Below are 21,378 nucleotides of genomic sequence, written 5' to 3' on the forward strand. Positions count from 1 at the left end.
CGGCAAGTCAAGAAACAACCAAAAAAACCAACTTCGAAGAGCGATCTACTCCAAGTTTTGAAGCAATAGTGGGCGAAAATTCCGCAATATAAAATTGACGAGATGATTCTCACGATGCTCCACAGGATCAACGAACTCCACGAAGCGAAAGGAAGATCTACTAGATATTAATTAAATTATAAATATATTAATTCATGTGAATATGACTGAAAAATTTCATTTTTTTCTGAAAAGGTGGTGTCTATTTACTTGTGACCACGCTGTATACTTGTAAGAATATAAATAGATACGCCTCATTCGGAGACTTCTTTCTTTTAGCACGAATAAGTCATGTCGGCACGTGTATTGTGTTAGAACAATAAATAAAGTACGTGTGAAGCAAATCTTTACATCAGGTTCTCGTTAAGTAGAAAGTTTGTCAAGAGTCAAATCAAAAGTCGAGGTTATGTTGGCTAGGCTATAAACACTGACGTATTATTTTTTCGCGTGTAAGTTTACGCAGTTTTATATTATTTAGCTTCAACTTACATCTATTTACTCACTTAAAACCCTATTCACGTTTTTCAGAAATTATATGCAAATATGAATGATGAGACTCCCCTTCAAATTCCTGGATACACCATTGGCTATAGGAACTTAGAATTCAACAGAATGAATTAGCTGCGGTTCTGGTTAATAGATAAATATAATAATGAAGTAATCTTCATATAAACCATTCTACCTGAAGTTAGTATTTACAAAACAAGTTTGCAGTAATTATATATACAACAAGACTGACCTTACGAAATCCGGTCTGACCACGTTGATTAAAGTTAAGGTATCGTTCTCTCATGTTGGGGACAAGCTATCCTTGTACGTCAAGTTTTGGCAATTTAACATCTGATGTTCGTAATGTTTAGGAAAACGTGATTTAGCGTATTCTACACGTTACGAATGATAAGACTGTCTCATAACCAAGGTAAACACTTGGCGTAAGCATTGATTTTTACTATATTTTTTTCTTTGTATTTAGACATATTATATCAAATACAGATTTAAATAAAGGAATAATAAGGTTGAGGAATCATACTTATAGTAAGTGCAACGTTATCATAATTTGATTCGTAATTATTATAGATGGGAACCCACTCAATAGCCTGACTGAAGAGAACCTACCGAGGCAGTGCTCCGTTACTAATAGTAAAGCTATTAAAATTAAAAGTTAGGCTTCACTTGGAATACTGTGTACAGTTTTGGATCTTTCTATAAAAAATCACTAGTTAGGCTTCACTTGGAATACTGTGTACAGTTTTGGATCTTTCTATAAAAAATCACTAGTTAGGTTTCTCTTGAAATACTGTGTACATTTTTGATCTCTTTATTTAAGAATGATACTGGCTTGCTGAAAAGGGTTCAGAGGAGGAAAGATACTAGGATGATTCTGAAGACGAGTTATCTAATAATGGATAAGTCAATATCTCTTAACCTATTTTCTCTTAAGAAAAGAAGGGGTATGCAAAGACAGCCTTGAAGGACCAAATGGTATCTTGTCTGTATGTTATATATTGACTAAAAATATATACATGTGTATGTTTCATTCATTTATTCACTCCGGCCAACGGGAAATCAATCTTGATATTCCATGATGGTTGGTCAGTTTTACACAGATAACAAAAATCAATTCAATTCTCTGTATGTCTAACTCAAGACTCAAATGAGACTATTTAAATTTTAAAGTTATAAATGAGTGTATGTACAACCAAACACACACACACATACATTCCTTACCCACATACTAATACAGCTGTATTATACAAAAGCATTTACGTTTCTTGAATTATGTCCGATCTTTTAGAAAATTATAGCAGTTAGGACCAAGCATCTGTTTTAGCATACAGATCTCAAATAAAATCCTCTAAGCAATATTCTTTCCAAGACTTTATACACAAAAATACTAACTTACACACATTTACATGTACAGAATAATAATCACTAAGTTCAATTACCCCCACCTCCCCCGTGGATCACATTAATACCGATACTGAGAATTCATTACATAATTTTTAAAAAATTCAGTGAGCATGTTAAAATGCTGAACATTACATAAAATCTAAGTCAGGATATGGGTGTTCTTGTACAAATTAATTAGTGATTTATGATGTGGGAATGAACCTCAAAATATACAACATACAATGAATAGATTTCTTAGAATCACGAAATGACTTTCAACTGGTATCACACAGCGAAATAATCAAAAGCCTTTTACTGAAATTATAAATAATTACATTTCTGTTAAGTGTAACCAGAATGTATTCATAAAATATGCTTTGACACTGTTAGTTAAAATCTGGTTGTATGAAAGCTGGTACTCTGTACTTTACTAACAGTAACTGGCATTTCTTGCAAACATTTAGAAACACAGGCTCCATCAGTTGAATGTAATGAGACCTACCTAATGAAAGTCTGTCAATTCCAAATGTTGGTTTTCAACTACTGAATAAACACTGAACCAAGTTCAGTAAAACCCTTTTAGATGGATTATTTACAATAATAAAACAAAAACATTTACTAAAATTCACGAAAATGGTTACTTTTTTTTCTTGAAAATTTAAAAAAATTGTTTTACAACATGACACGTTTTATACTTCAAAAAAGTTTTTATGACAAAAGAAAAAAATTATATCTTGCAAATTGTTTTTGAAAGTTTTTTTCATGGTATATATCTTTAGAGAAGATTTTTAACAGATCTGAACTTAAACATTTTAATAATTTTAATCCTTTGTTGCTGCATACTTCAGTCTTGTTTCCCGAAATGATGTAGTTCACTTGCAATTCTGACAGAACGTTGGATCACGATTTCTTATGGGTTTGTAAAGGTTCTACTTTAATCCCAGTTAACAGATAACCTCCACTACCACTCATGTTTATAGCTGGATGTGTTCGATCTGGTAGAACCTGAAAGAAGAGAAATACAAAAAATATGTCGATCAGAGACCAAGTTGTCTCTATGTTTTACATTTTGTTTAAAAAATAAAAGATTATGACAAACAGACATGTAAATAATCCTTGAACATTAGTCACCAAACTGATTCTATGTTTTATGTTTTGTCTGAAAAAGAAACATTATGACAATAGCCATTTAAATAATCCTTGGACATTAGTGACCAAAGTAATTTTATCTTTTTATGTATTGTTAGAAAATGCATACATTATAACAAACAGACATTTAAACAATTCTTGGACATTAATGAAAAAATTGATTATGTTTCATGTTTTGTTTGAAAAAACACATTATGACAAATACACATTTAAACAATCCTTGGACATTAGTGACCAAACTGATTTTATGTTTTATTAAAAAAAAAAAACAAACAGACATTTAACTTTGTTTTCTTTTTCTAAAATTATAATAAATAATTAATTAAAAACAACGTTTTATATTTACACAATAAAAACTTTATTGAAGCCGTACAGCTTCCACTTTAAAATATCTCTACAAGTACATGTTTCGACATGATTTACGTCATCCTCAGGAGTAACTTACAAGACTATTATTTATTATAATTTTAGCAAAAAATTTTAAACACAAGTGCCGGTAGTGGATAGACATTTAACTGATTCATGAAGATTAGTGACCCACTGGCTCTACCCACCATGTTTTGTTCGAAAAATAACCCATTATGATAAGCCGAAGTTTTAACAACATGTTAAAGTGTTTACACTTTCTATATTAATAAAAGCATGAAATTTTACAGTGATGCTTAATATATTACCCACACACATAGACACAATAAAAAAGAAAGTCAATTATCAGTATTGAATATTTGATTAAAGTTTAGCTTAAAACTCTCAACACTTGTAAGTTTAAAAATTTGGGGATTTCTTTACATGAACTAAATAAATATGTTTTAAAATGTTTAGCATCATTTACACATATAATCATTAGCAACGAAATAAATTTGATCATTACCAGTTGTGGTACAAATTTAGTTAGAGGATTTGGAAATAGCCACAAACAAGTACCCTTCATCCCTCCACACATAAAAATTAAAATGTGCTGAAACTAACTAGAACTTAGGCCACAAACTGAATGGAGAACAAAATAAAAAAAAGACGACAGCAAAATAATGGCAGTACTAAAAAAAAGCAAACAAACAACTCAACAAGGTGAAAACAAGAATAGAAATAAATAGGTCTTTCTAGGGTCAGTAAAAAATAGCTTAGGAATACCACAATTGGCAAATTACATTTCAATTGGTAATTAACACATTTTTTCATTTTAATAACCTGTTGTTTGATCATTTAATTTCAAATATTTTAAACTAAGTACCTGGTATGATCTCAGCCATGTTTCTGTTAGTTTTAAAAATAAAGTTTCTCCTTTATCTTTCAGTTTTCTGTAACAGTCCACTAGTGGTTGCTGGTACAGGGAAAAGACTGCAAAAGGGCGTGATGGAGCCAAAAACTCCAACAGTGTGAGAACTATATTTGTGGGATGATGTCTACTGACAACTAACAAGCTGTAACAATAATAATTTCAACTATCAAAATACAGAAATGATATAAAAGTAATCTTGATGCATATGTAATAAGAACAACAACACCAAAGCCAACAATCATATTTATATTTATTGTGGTATAAAGCTTTTAGTTTTATATTTTTTTATACCTTGTACTCCTGATCAACATTTTTTTTCTATCATAATGAATTTTAATCATGATTTCAGAAACAAATAATTCTTATAACTCATAAGTACTAAGATTTGCATATAGTTTCTAAGAATAAGTACACCATTTTATTGTTTTTACACATATAAGCAAAATTTACTGTGATCAAGTGATGCATTTTTGCTGGTAGTTTTAATGAACTGTTTTGTTGGATTAATTTTCAACTTTAAGAAAGGTTTTTTTTTGTTGTTTTTGTCATAACTAAAAAGGTTGGATATTACAATGGAACACAAGAATGGTCCATTTTATATTTTCTAATATTACCACAGAATAAAGCATGCCACAATGAAACATTGATACTGTACAATGAAACATTCATTAGGGTTAATATTTATTTTTTGTTTTCCTTTTTTTGGACAAATGCAAGTGCAAATTAAAGTACTATACTTTTCAGCTTTAAAGAAAATAAACATATTTGCAAAGCTGGATTGACTTAAATCTCCAGTCTTTTGTAATAACAGAAGTCAAATGTAAATGAAAAATTTTTTTTTGCTGGAGAATAATAATCTGTTGTTACATAAAGTGTATAACTTACTACCGGTTCATATTCCACTGTGGACAAGCTGGACTTGTTGCTTGCATATTTAAAATAATTTTGCAAACTGAAATTGATGAAAATGGTACGTAAAATAACTTACAAAACCATATGACAATTTCTTTATGTGAAAATTAATTTTTAAATTTAAACCCCATTACATACCCTACACCAGGTAAAGTTCTGAGATTCACCAAACTCAGTAACATGCTTGACATCAGGAAATATTTTATAAACACTTGATTACCAAAATAACACACACTTTGTTTACTGTACAGCACACACACACACACACTTCACTAAAAAAACGACACATTCTTACACTAGAAACTATTCACCAGCTTATATGACACGTAGATTTCTGTTCAGACACTAAAAGAGAATATCGAACTTTTACCCATCCATGTTTTTCACAGCTAAAATTTCCTTAGCAATTTTTTGCTCATCCATACGTTGTGCCTTTCTGTCTGCTTTGGCTTCTTCCTAAATTTAGATATTAGGAATTATGTATTTGGTTTATAAAATGTTTGAAATATACAAAAAACAGAATCAATGGTAATAAAAAATATATGCGTGTCATAATCTAACAAAATTTTCCCATCCTCATATATTTTTACTATTCTTTTTTAATTTAGTCACAAGCATTCTTGCAGATGTGGAAATAATTAAAATAATTGATAAAAATTAATTCATTCTAATGCTCTGAATCAAATTCACCTAAAACAGTGTCATGATACAGAAACTTTCTTGGTAACGTACATATCTCTAGAAATACAAAATTATGTAATTAATATACCAGTTTAAAAAACTTAACAAATTATAAATGTTCAATGAATTATCAAAAAACAAAACAAAAAAAAACAATTCATTGCAAGCTCAAGATTCTAAATTAATTATTTTTAATATTTCTGTATACTCTTAACTTGATGAAATTGGTCATAAAATTAGCTCCAATTGGAGTTGGGTTGAAAACTTGCAAAATCCCAAAAAGGATAAAATTTCAGATTATTAACATAAAATTCAGAATATTTTAAAATTATTATAATGACTTTTAAAGGTTTCAAATAAACTATATTAATTTTTCTTACCTTTGCACTCTTATTAGCTTGTGATTCATATTTATCTTCAACCTCACAATCCTAGTTACGAAAAAATGTCTAGTTCATCATTCTAGCACAGGTTAGCCACTTGTGAATTACATGGGTAAAAACTAATAGTTTTAAATAAACTAATATCAGTTAATATGCTGTTGTGAATGGGAAAAATGAATTAAAAGAAAGTTTTGGTGAAATTAAAATTAAGAATAACTTTGATTGTGCTATAAAATAAGGTCTTACAGTAGTTTAATAGTTTATAGAGGTAGTTCAGTTCTACAGTATAATGTAAAAGTAAAGTTCAAACCAAACTCAAACATTTTCATAAATAAACTTGATTCAGATTCTTTAACAAGAAAACTAGCAAAAAAAAAAAATATATATAAAATTTTTGATGCATTTTCAAATTTGTTTCTATAATGAAAATACCAGTTGTATATCAAATAATTTATTTTGCTTATGTAGATCATTCAAGCAAAGGAAGGAAAAAAATTAAATTAAAATATACAATAAAAATACCTTCACTTGGAACGGTTATGCACATATTGTTTAGTAATAGGAAATAATATTTAATCTATTAATTTCTCAACCTGCACAACATGTTATTATAATACATCATTAATTTCTATATCTTTTTCAAATAACTAAGAAAAAAGTGTTAATATTTCAAATTTTTTTTAGTCACTGGGCCCTTGATAATAAATCTAGTGATACGTCTTACTTTTTTCACAAAATATAAACCAAATAATATCAATTTCTTATTAATGCAGGCAATTCACTAACTCATAAAATAATAATTAAAATTAAACCTCTTAAACTTTTTTGTTCCTCTGCAGAAATAACAGTATTTTCTCTTTTTATTCCCCCTTTTGTTTTTAAATGTATTTGTAATATACATATGTCACAGGTTTAATGGCTTACATGTATATTACGTTATAAACTTAAATAGAAATATAAATGATGTTAAAAGCAACATATATTATGGTGTGTCAAGTGTACCCTCCAAAAATCACATAGGCTGCTGGATCTATTTAGTTGAAAGCTTTCCAACATTTATAGATATATTGTTTACTAAGTAAGAATATAAGATAAAAAAAAACTGTTTTGATAAGTTTTACTAAACGTTTAACTCACTGGTACTCACATTAGACCTAGAAAGACAATTCAGGTCTTTGTTAAACTTCTCTTTGACCATATTCTCAGGCTACATGTACAAGCACAGTTACAATACTTACAATAAAAAATACAAATTAAAACAATTTACACTTACTAAAAACAAAATTTTCAACAACAACAAAAAAGAATTAATAACATGTTATTGACATGCAAGTAAAATTAAGTCTTAACGCTTCTCTCTAATTTGATAAAACTTTAAACATTGACTGAGAAATAAGTAGAAAAATGATGTGTGTATGTATACACACTACTCATTTTATAACTTTGGAATGAAATACAAAATTTCCCAGGAGTATGACAGTATCCTGAGCTACAGCCTTTTCTAATTCAAGGCACAAAATGTTTCATAAGCATGTGTTGGAGGAAAGAATCTCAGATGGTATACAAGATAACTTAACTGGTGGACGTTATCTGGTTTCAAATATTACATTACTGGATAATAGGGTAACAAAAACAAATTACACCTTACTTTTAAGAGGTAACCCACAAAATTACATTTTGTTGCTTCAAAAGTGTAAATAAATACATTTATTTTTCACATATATTTAACATTTTTATTCAAGATAATAAACAATGCTCAAAATATGTTTTTAATAATTTTTTAAACAAAAAAAAAATCTAATGAAATAGGATTAGAATAATTTAGAATTAGAATTATTATTATTAATTATTATTATTAATTAGAATTATTATTCTAATTAGAATAATTAGAATAAAGGCTAGTTAGATTATCAACTAGCCAAAGAGAAGAAAACTGTTCTTGTTTGAAATAACATTCAGTTTTGTAAGTAGTTCTTGTCTCTTAGTTAAAAATACTGAGATAATTAAAAAATTATATGTTACAAAACGTTTTTTGCACACAATTGGTTTGACAAGAAAAAAAATAAAAGAGAGAGAGATACAAATGACAAAATTCCTTTATTGACTACAAATAGACTTACCACAGTATCACATATTACCTTCATATCTACAACACTGGTAAATTCATCTTTTTCTTCTGCTTCTTCCCTAGCATTAACTTCTACTGAATTTTCTTTACTATCACCAGTAATCTTTGGTACAACATGTTTGTCATGATTAATCACTTCATTACTAGGTGGCAGCAATAGTCTAGCAGCTTCAGTCACAGGCAGACCAACTAATAGTTTCTTCAGCTGCTCTTGTGCAAGATTCAGTGCATAAACAGCTTGACGAAATGAACTAAAAGAAATTATTTCTTTTTTTGTTTATATCAAAATTATGAACTGCAAAACACAGACCCAATTGTATGTTTAACAAAATATGACAAATATCTTTATGAGAAAGCTTATAAATCAAAAACTAAAAATTACACATGATGATGGATACAATGTATTAGTTCAAATATTCTGAGGAAAAAAAAAACAGCCTAGCAAAAATTTCAGTACTCACTTCTCTTATTGCCATATGACAAACTGCTAACTGAAAGAAAAAGGTAATACTTACTTTTAAAAATGACATCACAAAAGGAGGAACTAAACATAAACATTATTTATGTAAAAACGTTATATTTATATAATATGGTATTGAAAAATGTATCCCTAAATCCTTACTAAAATTTATACGTTTTCCCTGTAGTTACTCACAGAATCTATTGAAGCATATGATTTAAATGTAATTATTGTGTATTTCCAAATTGACTGAACCTTATGCAAGTTTACTTTTTTTTTAAATAAGATGCAAGTCTAGCAATAAATGTCTGTAAATTATGTTATTCCATGAGAAATTCATGAATGCCTACTGAATAATTTTCCTTTCATGTCAAGAGTAATAAATTCTTCAAATTACAGTAGTCTTGTCTAATTTTCTAAAAAAGGAGGTGAGGTGGAGAGAGGTAATTGCAAATTTATGTGATAAACACCATTGAAATTGTGATTTTTATTAATAGTGTCTTCATGAAGTTAAAATAACACAATTAGATGCAAACACTCAAGGTTTCGGCACAGAAGATTGAGCCTGATAATGACACGTGACAATTTGGCTTTTTACTATGATGCCAATTAGTATATATATATATATATATATATATATAATCAAAATATTTACTGTAACCTTGTTCTGGAAACATCAATAACTATGCAATGTTCACCTTTGATCCATACCCTCCTAAACTCTGTTCTACTGAGTAGCATTGCAGTGGTTGATAACTATGAGGTATTAAAGTGAAGCAAACAGTATAATGTTACTTAATTTAGATCACCACAAAATAATGAAATGTTACTAAACTAGTTTCTGTGAGAAAGAAAACTGTGCCTTAATAACAAATTTGAATTTTTCTCCATCTTCACTACTTGACAAAGATTGTAATGTGTAGTAAAACAGAAGAATTTTGTACACAATATCAACGTAGTAGTGAAAACCTCTTTTTGCATAACAAAATACAAATTTTAAAATTCCTGTCTCAGTCCTTTACCAAAACTTATTACCCATAACAGGCTGTTATAGGAAAAGTGAGATCATTGTTACCTTGAAACTGAAACCTTCTGAAATGAATATATGTTTATTATATTGGTCTCATGCTGGGTAGAATTGAAAATCCTCCAATATTTAACTTCATTAATTATATAAGTAAAAATTTGAAATGTTCTTGACTAACATCTTTGTTTTATTAAAAAAGCTGCACAATAAGTTGTCTGTATTGTGTCCATTGTGGGGATCAAACCCCAAATTCTAGTTAGAAAGGTACAATTTGTGTATTTTCTGGTTCTCTATTTGGAAAGTCTTCAAAGCCATGTAACTTCTGTTATTCTATAAAGTGAAACCAAAACCTAAATATATTTGATGAATGCATCATAAAGCAAGTAGGATTGTTAAATTTCTTTAGTTTAAAAGTTTTGATTTACTTGCTACTGTAATTTTGTAATACATTATTGTTTTTAAGTATATAAGTATCATAGATGTTTTTGTTATTGTTTTATAAAGAATTAACAGAACTTTATTTACTTATTTTTACATTTCTTACAATTCTTTTGTGAAAGTTGAAACTTCACTAATATACCATGCTTGAAACTAAAAACTTTACAGTAAGAAAAAAAAATAGTCAGTCCAATATTTTTTAAAACTGACTGAATTATAACAATATTCATACTTAATTTTACATCTTTAAACACAACTCTATGAAATGACATATTTGTTGCAGAATCTACTTTACTGAAACAAGGTGGGAACACTAAATTGAGAATTGTAACCCATTTCAGATCAGAGTAATATTTGCTTTCAGTTGTTTCAGTTATACAGAATACTATGCTTGAGCGTTTGCGATTTTCTTTTAATACACTCAGTAATATTAGTCATGAACACCTCCATTCTTGATAACTAATAACATATTTGCATGAAATGTGACACATGCTTCACTGTTTCTCACAGGGAGGAGTGACGAGTGTTATAATTGCAACAATGTGACAAAACATTTAATATGGAGTGTCACAGCTGGGAAGACAAAATAAAACCTTATTTTTGTTAGGCACAAGTTTAAAAATTTGCTACTTTTTAATCAAAATTATGTGTGCTTCAAGTAAAATGAACGTACATACAAAATTATAATTCAAAGTGGTGCTTTGTTAACTTGGGGGTTTACCTCATTATACGATTCAATGTCACATTTAATTCTATTGTGAGAGGCACTGTTGTGAGAGTAAGTGGCATTTGCTTTGCACAAAATCAATAACTTTTAAGTGGTAAATAATTTCAATATCTGACTAAAATAAGAAGACAACACTTGTCACAAGGGTAAAAGAAAACAAATCTCTTCATAAGAAGGGAGTATGTATTAAATACCTTGTGGGTCCTGGACCTGGATACACCTGAACTACACATCCACTGTCTCCAAGTCTTTCTAGAACTGCTGCAGTTAAAAGTCCAAAACATGAATCGAAAACAACGTATCTTCCTCGAGACATTACATTACACATGGCCAACATCTGAGCCAGAGAGTCTACTCGAAGGTTACTAAAGCATTTGATAGAGAAACCACAAAAATTCAAGTAGATCAATTCTCCTCTCCAAAAATATATCAAATAGTTCTTAACTAAATAAATTACTGTTTCAGTTTCTTATCATTAAGACACAAATATTAAAGGTGTTTTTTCTTATTATCTTTTTAAAACAAAATTAATTTCAAAGAAATATTTAAAATTATTTTATCCATATTATTTCTTACGACTTTCTCATGTAAATGTTTGACTTGCATACTTCGCTAGTATTCCATGATTTAAAGTAAAAATTTTATATTAATAGAACAATTGGTTACATTTTAGTATTTTTGGAAACAATATTCTTAATTAAGTCACAAATTATGAAATATACAATTATTAAAATTTGGATTCACCTATTCTTTTTATTTTTACTTGTATGTTTCGTAAGTTGTGCTATAGCAAGAATTATATTAATACATGAATTTATACTACTGTTTGTAAACATACTATATAATAATTTTAAGTTAAATTTGTTCATGAATAAACAATTAAGAAAAGTTTCAAAAATGAGCATGAAATTAAAAATCTTAAATCTTTTAATACCTAAATATAATAAATAAATCACTTTTATGTGCTTATCCTTTAAAGAAAAAAATTAAGCCTTAATGCTATACCCAGCTGCTTTATCCTCAAATTAAAAACTTACATATGTAGATAAAAACAATATTAACTATGCAACTAATGTAACATGTAGTTTCAAAAATAAAAAATACAACTGCAACGAAATGTTTCAAACTTGAGGTTAACAAATAATATATTACAAAACAGTAATTGGGGCAAAAACAGAGTCCAAACAAAAATCCATATTGTTATTTAGTTTTCTCAAAAAATAAACTAGAAAACAATGATTCAAACAAGTTAAAAAAATGTTGTTGAATTTACCTTTTATGTATTTCATAATTCGCTTTTGATTATTCAATTGATAGTTGAATCTTTCGTAAGAATATACAATCTTAAACTTAAGCCTGTTACAAACACAAGCTTTGTTATTGAACATTTAGTAATACACCACCTGTAACAAAGGTCGTGTTTAAAATACTGCTTTAGAATGCTTTAAAATATATAATGCCTTTGAGGAAAGAAAGAAATCATATTTAAAATGTTTACCCTAATTTTACATTGAAAAAGTAAGATATAAAAAAATCCAAAAGAATTTACATAATAACATTTATGAGATAAATTTCATAATATATAAATCTTTAAAAATTTACCATGGTTGTTTTCAAATTAAACACATGCAAAACAACTAATAGATGAATTGTACTATGCAACATGAAGTACATTTAAATATACAAAATAAGTTTAGACATAATTGTTCACTAAATAAAAACTACTGTATGACTTACCAAATTTTTAATGGACCTTGAGAGAAATACATTTCTGAAAGCAATCTTGTAGTTGGTTCAAGAATAATCACATGGTTGATATACTTTTTTTGCTTTTTCTTTAAATATTTTGCTTGTGCATACTGTGTCTTATCTTTAAAAGTTGTACTGTTTTCCACCAAGTTTTCTACTATTTGCTGCAAGAGTATCAAAAATAAAGTTATAATTTCACATTTTTTTTATTTTTCACTATAATTCAATTTTCCTCTTATAAAATAATGTCAATGGTATAAACATTCAATATTTAAAACTTAAAATCTAAAAACTTTATGGTGAAGATAGGTACAAAGTACAGAAAATGAAGTGTCAATTTATTTCAAATTGGGTACACAATTGACATATCACAGTGAATATAAGGGGAATCCCCTCAACTTTTTTCAGTTACCCTTTATGCCCCCCCTCAAAATTCAGGTATTACTCAAAGTTTTTTAGAATTTCTCTGCCCATCTAAAAGTCTATGTTTAAATTTGCTCAGATACTATTACCCCTGAAAATACAATTAGATTTTTTTTACATCTTGGATGTCCCCTTCCTTTATGAGATCACATGTGGTTTGATCATAGCTTTGAGAACAGCTATAAAGAAGATTTTATATACGACTGGATAGTGAAAATAATACACTAAACAAGTCATTGTAGAATAAACATTGTCAGTTGAGCAGTAGTTTATGGTTTTGTGGGAAAGTTGATAGGTGAAGATCCACTAGCATTGACCATTTGTTCAAGTGTTTGCATGTGAAATTATGTCTGTTTGAAAGCCAGAAAAAGTTCTTTGATAAGAAGACATCGTTTAAGCTTAATTAGATTTACTGAGTACAATAGGCAAAGGAAAAATATTCTGATGACTCATATCTTTATTTATTGAATATATTTCTAAGTTTATGGTATTCAAGCAACATACATACATAAATTTAGAACTTATTGAAAAGAAACTATATTCGTTAGATACAAATGATCTCGATCAAATGTTGACATCTTCTAACACAGAAAATGTATTTCTGATGGGTACTTACCTCCTTCACCCATAGCTATCTAGACCTTCATTTGCCCTCTAGGCATTTGTAAACTTTTTAAAACTGCACCAGTCTTTTACACTGCACTTGTTGATTTTACAAACTTATTCAAGGTACTTCCATGTTGTTTTTGTCCTTGAACCACGCTTGTATCCCCCAAAAAAGTTTACCAGTGCCTAGAGGGCAAATGAAGGTCGAGATAGCTATGGGAAAGTAGAGGTAGTACAGTTTTGGAAGTATCATTACCTAGCCTGATAAAGGTAACAGTGATGCCATTATAAAAGGTGTGATGCAGTCATCATAAAGCTTTGTCAATATTAGACAAGTTTTTTTGTTTGTTTTTTACAATTTATAGCTGGAAGTAGCAAGTACTGTAATTGGGAAAATAAATTATTACTAGAAATTTATTAGTAAATATCAGTCTAGTTGAAAATGAATAGATATATATATAATATGAAACTTTTGGATCAACAACAACAGAAAAAAAAATAAATGAAATTCTACGATAAAGAGAAGTGTTTTTAATGTTTTTTTTCAAAAACACTATCTCACACAAAATTTTTGGGAAGTTTACAACCTTAAACAATATAGATGCTATGAAAAAAGACTATACATATTTCTAGTACACAGGAATTAATAGAAGTCCATGTCCCCTCCCCCTAATATTTTAGCCATGGTTCTGCCTATGTATAAACACATTTAACTAAGAAAAGCTACATAGTCACCATGACGATAACTGACTTAATAAATTATTTTGTAACAAGTGAATTAAAGTCTGTAATAAACATAATTATCCAGTTAAACACCATATATTTACAGAGTAAGCATCGTGTAATCCTGAACAAACAAGATTCTCATTCTCTCGTGAGTTGAGAATGGCTCTGGCATGAGACCAATAAGAATACAGTGTTGAAAGTACTGTAATGAATTAGCCATTACAAACAAGCAACACAATAACTACAAGAGACCTATAAAGCCAGGAAGAAGAGAGAAAAACTGTAAAGGCTCTATGTAATTCCTTATTAGCACTCCAAAGTTTGATATCTAAGCCAGCTTGGACATCTCTATTTGCAGGTTTCCAGGCAATCATAGGAAAGCCATAGAATACGAGATTCTCAGTTCCTGTCACTTCTTTCATTTAAGATATCAAGACTATCATAGTAAAAATACAAATATATATGAAAATGTTGCTAAAAAATACATGATTTAGAAATTCTCTTACACTACAGTAATAAGCAAAGTAATAACTACATAAAATCACACTATACTGACATGATGAGTTCATATCTACTAAAAGATGAGTAAAAGTTCTGAATGGAAATAATGTACTTTACCTCTCCAGACACTCCTCCTGTCTTCAGTTCTTCAATCTGTTCTTTTGTAAGTTTTTGAGACTTACCATCATCAACCAAAAATCTATTGTCTCTAGTTTGTGCCTCAGCTGAAAGATATAAAAAAAAACATGTACAGAATTAGCCATAGCTAATATAAAATCAGCATGACTGTTTAGCTATAAAAGTTACATGAACTTATGGTACTTGAAGTAAAACATCTGACTAAATCTCTGTACAACATATTTTCCAAGTAATTTAAGATAATGACATGTTACAGCATAACTAAACTTCTATAATTGAAATATACAGTATTGGAAATAAATATGGAAATTGTGAGGGGGGAGAAAGAGTATAAAAACCAAATACTACAGAAATGCTATCAATTAATCATGTGAATACGAACAGCACCAGAGTGCAGTCACATTGATATTTTATACTGTAATGGATTGTCATCCAATCAATCAGAAAATACCATAACAGTATAAAGCCTATGAAGTGCAGTCATAATAACCATGTACTCCAGTAATGGCTCCTAGGATTGAAATACTGCATGATAAACATGTAGAAATCAAAGTTTTGACTAGTCAAGAATACTCCAAGCAAAAAATTGGAGCAAGACTCCATGTTTCAATAGAAGCTCTAAACATGAGTGTACACAAAACTGGTACTGTTAAGAACAGAAATGGTCAAAGTAGAAAACCAAAAGTTAAGTACCTCAGAACATGTTATTTGTGAAATAGACAATGGTCAAGTACAGACCTTGGAACAACTTTGCTTTAAAGTACAGGTGTGAATGTTACCTCCAGAACAAAATGTATAGCAGTTAAAACCACTGTTGAAGAGATGTGTGGTTTTTACAGATGAAATCAAGTTTGAATTGTTTGGCAACAGTCAACAATAGTTTGCCTAACAGCAGATACAAGAACAGTATCAAAGTCAATGTATGACATCTACAGTGAAGAATGGTGAGGGACAAGTAGAAGTTTGGGTTTGCATCTCAGCCAATGGTGTCAGTAATATATACAAACCTAATGGTACCCTGACTGCTGACAAATACAAGCAGATCTTGATTTATGCCATTTTATCATGAACATGACTTATTGATCCCAAACATAAGGAAATGTTGTGAAACAAAATACTGACAGTAAAAAAACCAAAGGAACACACACAATATACTGATAAGTACATTCTTATGGCTGTAAAGACATATGTAAAAAGATGACAAAACAACTTGGCTGAATCGGAGGGAGAGGGGGAAAATAAAAAATATTTCAAACAATAAGACACACACAATTATGCATTTATAAAGTATTTGGCAGTTAAATCTATTGAATGATGAATTTAATATGTATCCAGTGATTTAATATCTGACATCTACCAATAGCTACGGATGAACACAGAAATCTTGACTTGGCTGGATCCACAAAATGAAGATCTGACCCTTTCACTTCAAAAGAGGATCCATATGGTTTTCCAATAATTCCTCCTAAGAAAAGTTTTTGTTTTCCAAGAAATGCAGCTCTAAAATAAATAAAAAAAGGTTGTAAGAAATAAAGACAACTTACAATTATGTAATATAGGAATTACATTGTATTACTGATAATATAGAGTAAGAAAAATATTTTTTGATTACTTACAGTTTTGGTTGTTTACAGTATTATATTTCTATAGAGTGAAAAATCAAGAGTAGTTCATTAAATGTTTTTGAGACTGACATATCTATATGGCTAGTGCTAATGAAATTTTCAAATTCATTTTTGACACATGATGAAAAAATTATTTTATACACATGTATATCACTTTATAGCAACAACACATTTCTCAGTAACAGGTTAATCAATGTATTTAGTGTGATGGTCTGGATCACCTATATTTTAAATCACATTACACATTTAATATATTTTTAATCTGAAAAATTAATTATTCAGATATATTATTAGATTTTAGCACAAAATGAAGTAAGTAAATGGTGGCCAAGTGTTATATATATATATATATATTAAAGCATGTATAAAATTCTCCCACAAGACTTCTTGTGGTGTTCTCATTTTTACTTTAAAAAACTATTTACCAACAGTTGAAGAACAAATCTTAAAAAAATGTAGAACACCTAAATAAGTAAACATTTCTTAACAGTAAAAAAAGGTTAAGTTGCCAATACACTTAGTGATTGGTAAACATCTAATTACCCTAACAATGTTGTACATTTCACATTGCTACACCAGTATTATCTGTACTAGTAAACATAATAATCTCAATAAAAATTACGTTGACAATTATCAATTTTTTTTCACTCATCGTTACACAAAAGTGTATAAGTTAAGTTACCACTAAGCAACTGCCATTGATTTAACTCTGCTAATATTTCAATACATTTATTATCAATTTTCAACACTTTAAATGTGTATACCCTAAATCAAAATACTATATTAATCAAATCAGTTGCAAAATTACTGCTTACAATTGTTTTCTGTATATTCTATAATTATGGCAATACAGTACAGATAAGCAGGTCTAGCTTTTCAATTGTTTGGAAGAAAATTCTTAAGATAAACCTGATTTTGTTTTAATTTAGTAGCTTTATATATATTTGCTGTCCATGTTTATTAATCTATATTTTCCACCAACTAATTAAGCTTTATTTAACATAAGTTTATCTTAGAACTTAGCACAGGTTATTTCTGTTGAGTAGTTTGATCATGTTTGTAGGTTTCCTTTATTTGCCTTAAATATTTTTGTAATTATTTCTATTCAACTTTTTAATTTTCCTACATAGCTATTTTAACTTCTTTTAAGTCTGGGTTACAACTCGATACTGTTTGTTATTCAGATTTAGACTTAACTTTTGACAAGTGACTTAGCTCATACTTTACCATTAGCTTCAACTTAGTTTAATTATTGTGTGATACTTTAGTTATTGTAATTTTTTTTTTTTAATATTTCAAATTGAAAGTTTATTGTTTGTGATTAAGTGGCAAAGAAGTAAATGATATATATATATATGGTTGTGTTGTGTAATAAATGTAAGTGATGGATTATTTTTGACACAGATGGTTCAAGTAATAAGATATCATATCAGTCTCACAAGACAAATGAAGTCTAAGAGTCTTGTATTCAAGCCCCCTCCCCCATCACAGCAGCTTGTGTTTCGAAGCTTAAAAGCAAAAATAGAGAAAAATGTTGAGTTCACTCTTATATGAAAGGTCTGGGTGCAAGAAAGATATTCTATGCATGTGAAAATAACTATTAATAACTTGTGGGTCGTGTTGTACAGGATTTAATAATTAGATATACTGAAAAATTTTGATGCTACTATGGTGTGCGGTCTACAAAGATATTTACACAAGAGCATGCAGTCTACAAAGATATTATCACCATCACTGTTTTAACTTTCATTTATTTGCAATTGGTGCCAGTTATTATAAATTATGCTTTTAAACTAATAAAGTACAAAATACCATTACATAATGTTTTTGGGGTAAATATAATTGGAATGAAATAAACTCCAACAATCAAAACTATAACCTAAATTTAAGGAACTCTTTTGGAACACATAATTTATTAAATTATTATTATTTGCTGAACAAAAAAACATTGATAGATATAAATCATTTAGCAATAAATTATGTTTTAATGAATCATTAAAATGGTGGTGATGATAGTATCCATGTAGACCGCAAGCTATAGTGTAAATGTATTTGTAGACCACACGCTATAGTAGCACCAAAGTTTGTATGTGCCATAATACAAAAGAAAATTTTGACTAAAATTTACTTATGGAATTTATAAGTTCAGAGTGTACATAAGTAAATTATAGAGATGGCTATGGCATGACCCGAGGAGCATTTTGTTGCAGTTGGTAATGTTATAGGCTGTACAGGTGAAGAGTTGTACGGTTCCAAAATTCTTCAGCTTTGGGTGATGGTCATCATTAAATTAAACCAAACATCTCACCAACACTGTTTAGTACTCCTTTGACATTGTTCTTTCTCACATTCCTCTTTTTCATGATCAGAGACCACTTCTGGAACCTCCTTGAAAATACTCAGTTGGTATGTGGTTGTTGTTCTTTACACTGTCATTTATTTGCATCATTACGTTTGTCAGAAATAAATCTTCTTTGACCTATTTTATTGCATACTTCTTTAGTCACAGGTATCCTTTTGTGATTACATCCACACTGCTGACATTGCAGCCTTGTACTAGCAAAACTGATGCTTCTAGTATTTGTACAGAGTTTAGAACAGCTAGTTTAAGTTTTTTTAAAAAGAAAATCAGCGTGTTCACAGTGAAATAGCATTAGAAAAACTGATGGCCAAAGGCCAATTTTCAGAGAAAAATTGCATTTACCAACCCTATAAGAGCCATTGTATTTTTTAAAAGTACTTATCTCTTTCAGGATTGCCCTACACTGATCAACTATTCATAGAATAAGCTGTATTCTGACAGATATGGAGGAAATACAACAAAACTCCAAATTTAAATAGCTGAGAGTGCTTAAGCAAATGCTCTCTGGTTTAAGTCGGAGATCACTTGTTAAATAAATCAAAAGAAAGAACTTAACAACCTAAAAAATAGTTTTACTTGCAGATAAACAAATATGTTTAGAAACCTTTTTAAAGAAAACTACTACATTTGCTAGGTTTACCTAGCATCATCAGGTGGCAAGCTTTTCTTTTTTTTTTTTATTGTGGAGTGTGAGGATTTACCTTGAAAGGTCAATTGGGTTTCCACTGATGTTGTTTTTCTTATGATTCACTCACCCTGCAATCTCCATTTGTCCACCCCAACATGAATTTAAACCTACATGACACTTTGAACTGTTTTGAAAATCTCAGTATAAAAATAGTTTTGTTTTTTAACAAGTCCTTAAAATAACACTAAAAATAAAGGTTTATTTCATTTTAAATTTCCTAAGCTTTACCCATGTTAATTTTGCCATTTTCTTTCTCCTTAACATAACTTTCTCAAGTATCTCTACTTCTAAATAACTTTTAATATTACCTCAACTAATCTATATAAAAGCCAGTGTGTGTGTGACATCACATAATGTCATGCTTGATTTCTCGAAATAGATGGAGTCATCAAAGCCAAAATAAATTTATCCAGATAGAATAGTTCAATTACTGTCTGCCCATTACAATTTTATTGATGGATGTGCAAGGGGGCCATGAGATGGGGGGGGGGGGGGGTGTGCCTTGAAACCTTATAAATGTAATGAGTGTTGGTATAATAAGCCTAAAGTAAAGATTTAGTGTGGGCTCACCTAGACTAGAGCCAAATGCATAAAATTCATCATGAAAGTAAAACAATTGATTCAATTTCAAATTTAAATTGTTTCTTAATTATGCTATTTTCTGTTATATTCCCAATGCTTTTAATAGAAAACAAACCTCTTTAATCAAATAAGACTCCATATTAAGAAATCAACAAACAATTTTTCCAGTTTTGTTGACTATGTTTCTTTGTTTGTTTTTTTTCAAATTTCACACAAAGCTACATGATGGCTACCTGCGCTAGTCATCCCTAATTTAGCAGTGTAAAACTAGAGGGAAAGCAGCTAGTCATCACCACCCACTGCCAATCTTGGGCTACTCTTTTATCAACGACTAGTGGGATTGACCATCACATTATAATGGCCCCACGGCTTAAAGGGCATACATGTTTGGTGGGACGGGGATTCGAGCCCACCGACCCTCAGATTGCGAGTCGAGTGCCCTAACCACCTGGCTATGCCAGACCGTCGTCTATACATTTCATTTTATACTTTCAGTACAACAACAATATTAGGTTATACTTTTGTTGCTGAGCAACATGACATAAAACAAAGCCATTGCTGGAATGTAGTATTACCAAAATGCACTGGCTTTTCTATATATTAGAAGTTGTTAATCTAACTGATTTTTACCGATAATTATCCTATGAATACGCCACGAATTCATTTCATGAATGATCTTAATTTTGATTGGCTCACAAAGGAACTTACCGACGTTTGGCTGCCTCGAATACATCTTTCTGCCTCTTTGTTGGTCAAGTTCAATTTCGCAAAACTTATTTATTTCAGTTATCTACAAAATGTTAAATTAGGGCATACTGTGGGGTGGGGGTGGTAGTACTTGCCCCGTCATTTTTGACGGGCTATA

At 29.5% G+C, this 21,378-nt stretch overlaps 1 protein-coding gene across 1 annotated transcript in view; it reads right to left on the reverse strand.

The window, feature by feature from the left end:
• Positions 1–1,567: 1,567 nt before the first annotated feature.
• LOC106459431 (tRNA (adenine(58)-N(1))-methyltransferase non-catalytic subunit TRM6-like) overlaps positions 1,568–21,378 on the reverse strand; it is a 20,447-nt gene continuing 636 nt past the window's right edge. Inside the window, exons 2-10 of the mRNA XM_013919050.2 lie at positions 16,614–16,756; positions 15,236–15,342; positions 12,851–13,026; positions 11,308–11,478; positions 8,472–8,712; positions 6,331–6,381; positions 5,640–5,725; positions 4,310–4,499; positions 1,568–2,934 (exon numbers count right to left, since the gene is read on the reverse strand). Of these exons, the coding sequence (XP_013774504.1) occupies positions 2,830–2,934; positions 4,310–4,499; positions 5,640–5,725; positions 6,331–6,381; positions 8,472–8,712; positions 11,308–11,478; positions 12,851–13,026; positions 15,236–15,342; positions 16,614–16,756 (1,270 nt within the window). The 3' untranslated portion in view covers positions 1,568–2,829. The remainder of the gene's footprint in view (positions 2,935–4,309; positions 4,500–5,639; positions 5,726–6,330; positions 6,382–8,471; positions 8,713–11,307; positions 11,479–12,850; positions 13,027–15,235; positions 15,343–16,613; positions 16,757–21,378) is intronic.

This window comes from Limulus polyphemus, unplaced genomic scaffold, assembly GCF_000517525.1.
Source record: "Limulus polyphemus unplaced genomic scaffold, Limulus_polyphemus-2.1.2 Scaffold606, whole genome shotgun sequence".
Taxonomy (NCBI): domain Eukaryota; kingdom Metazoa; phylum Arthropoda; class Merostomata; order Xiphosura; family Limulidae; genus Limulus; species Limulus polyphemus.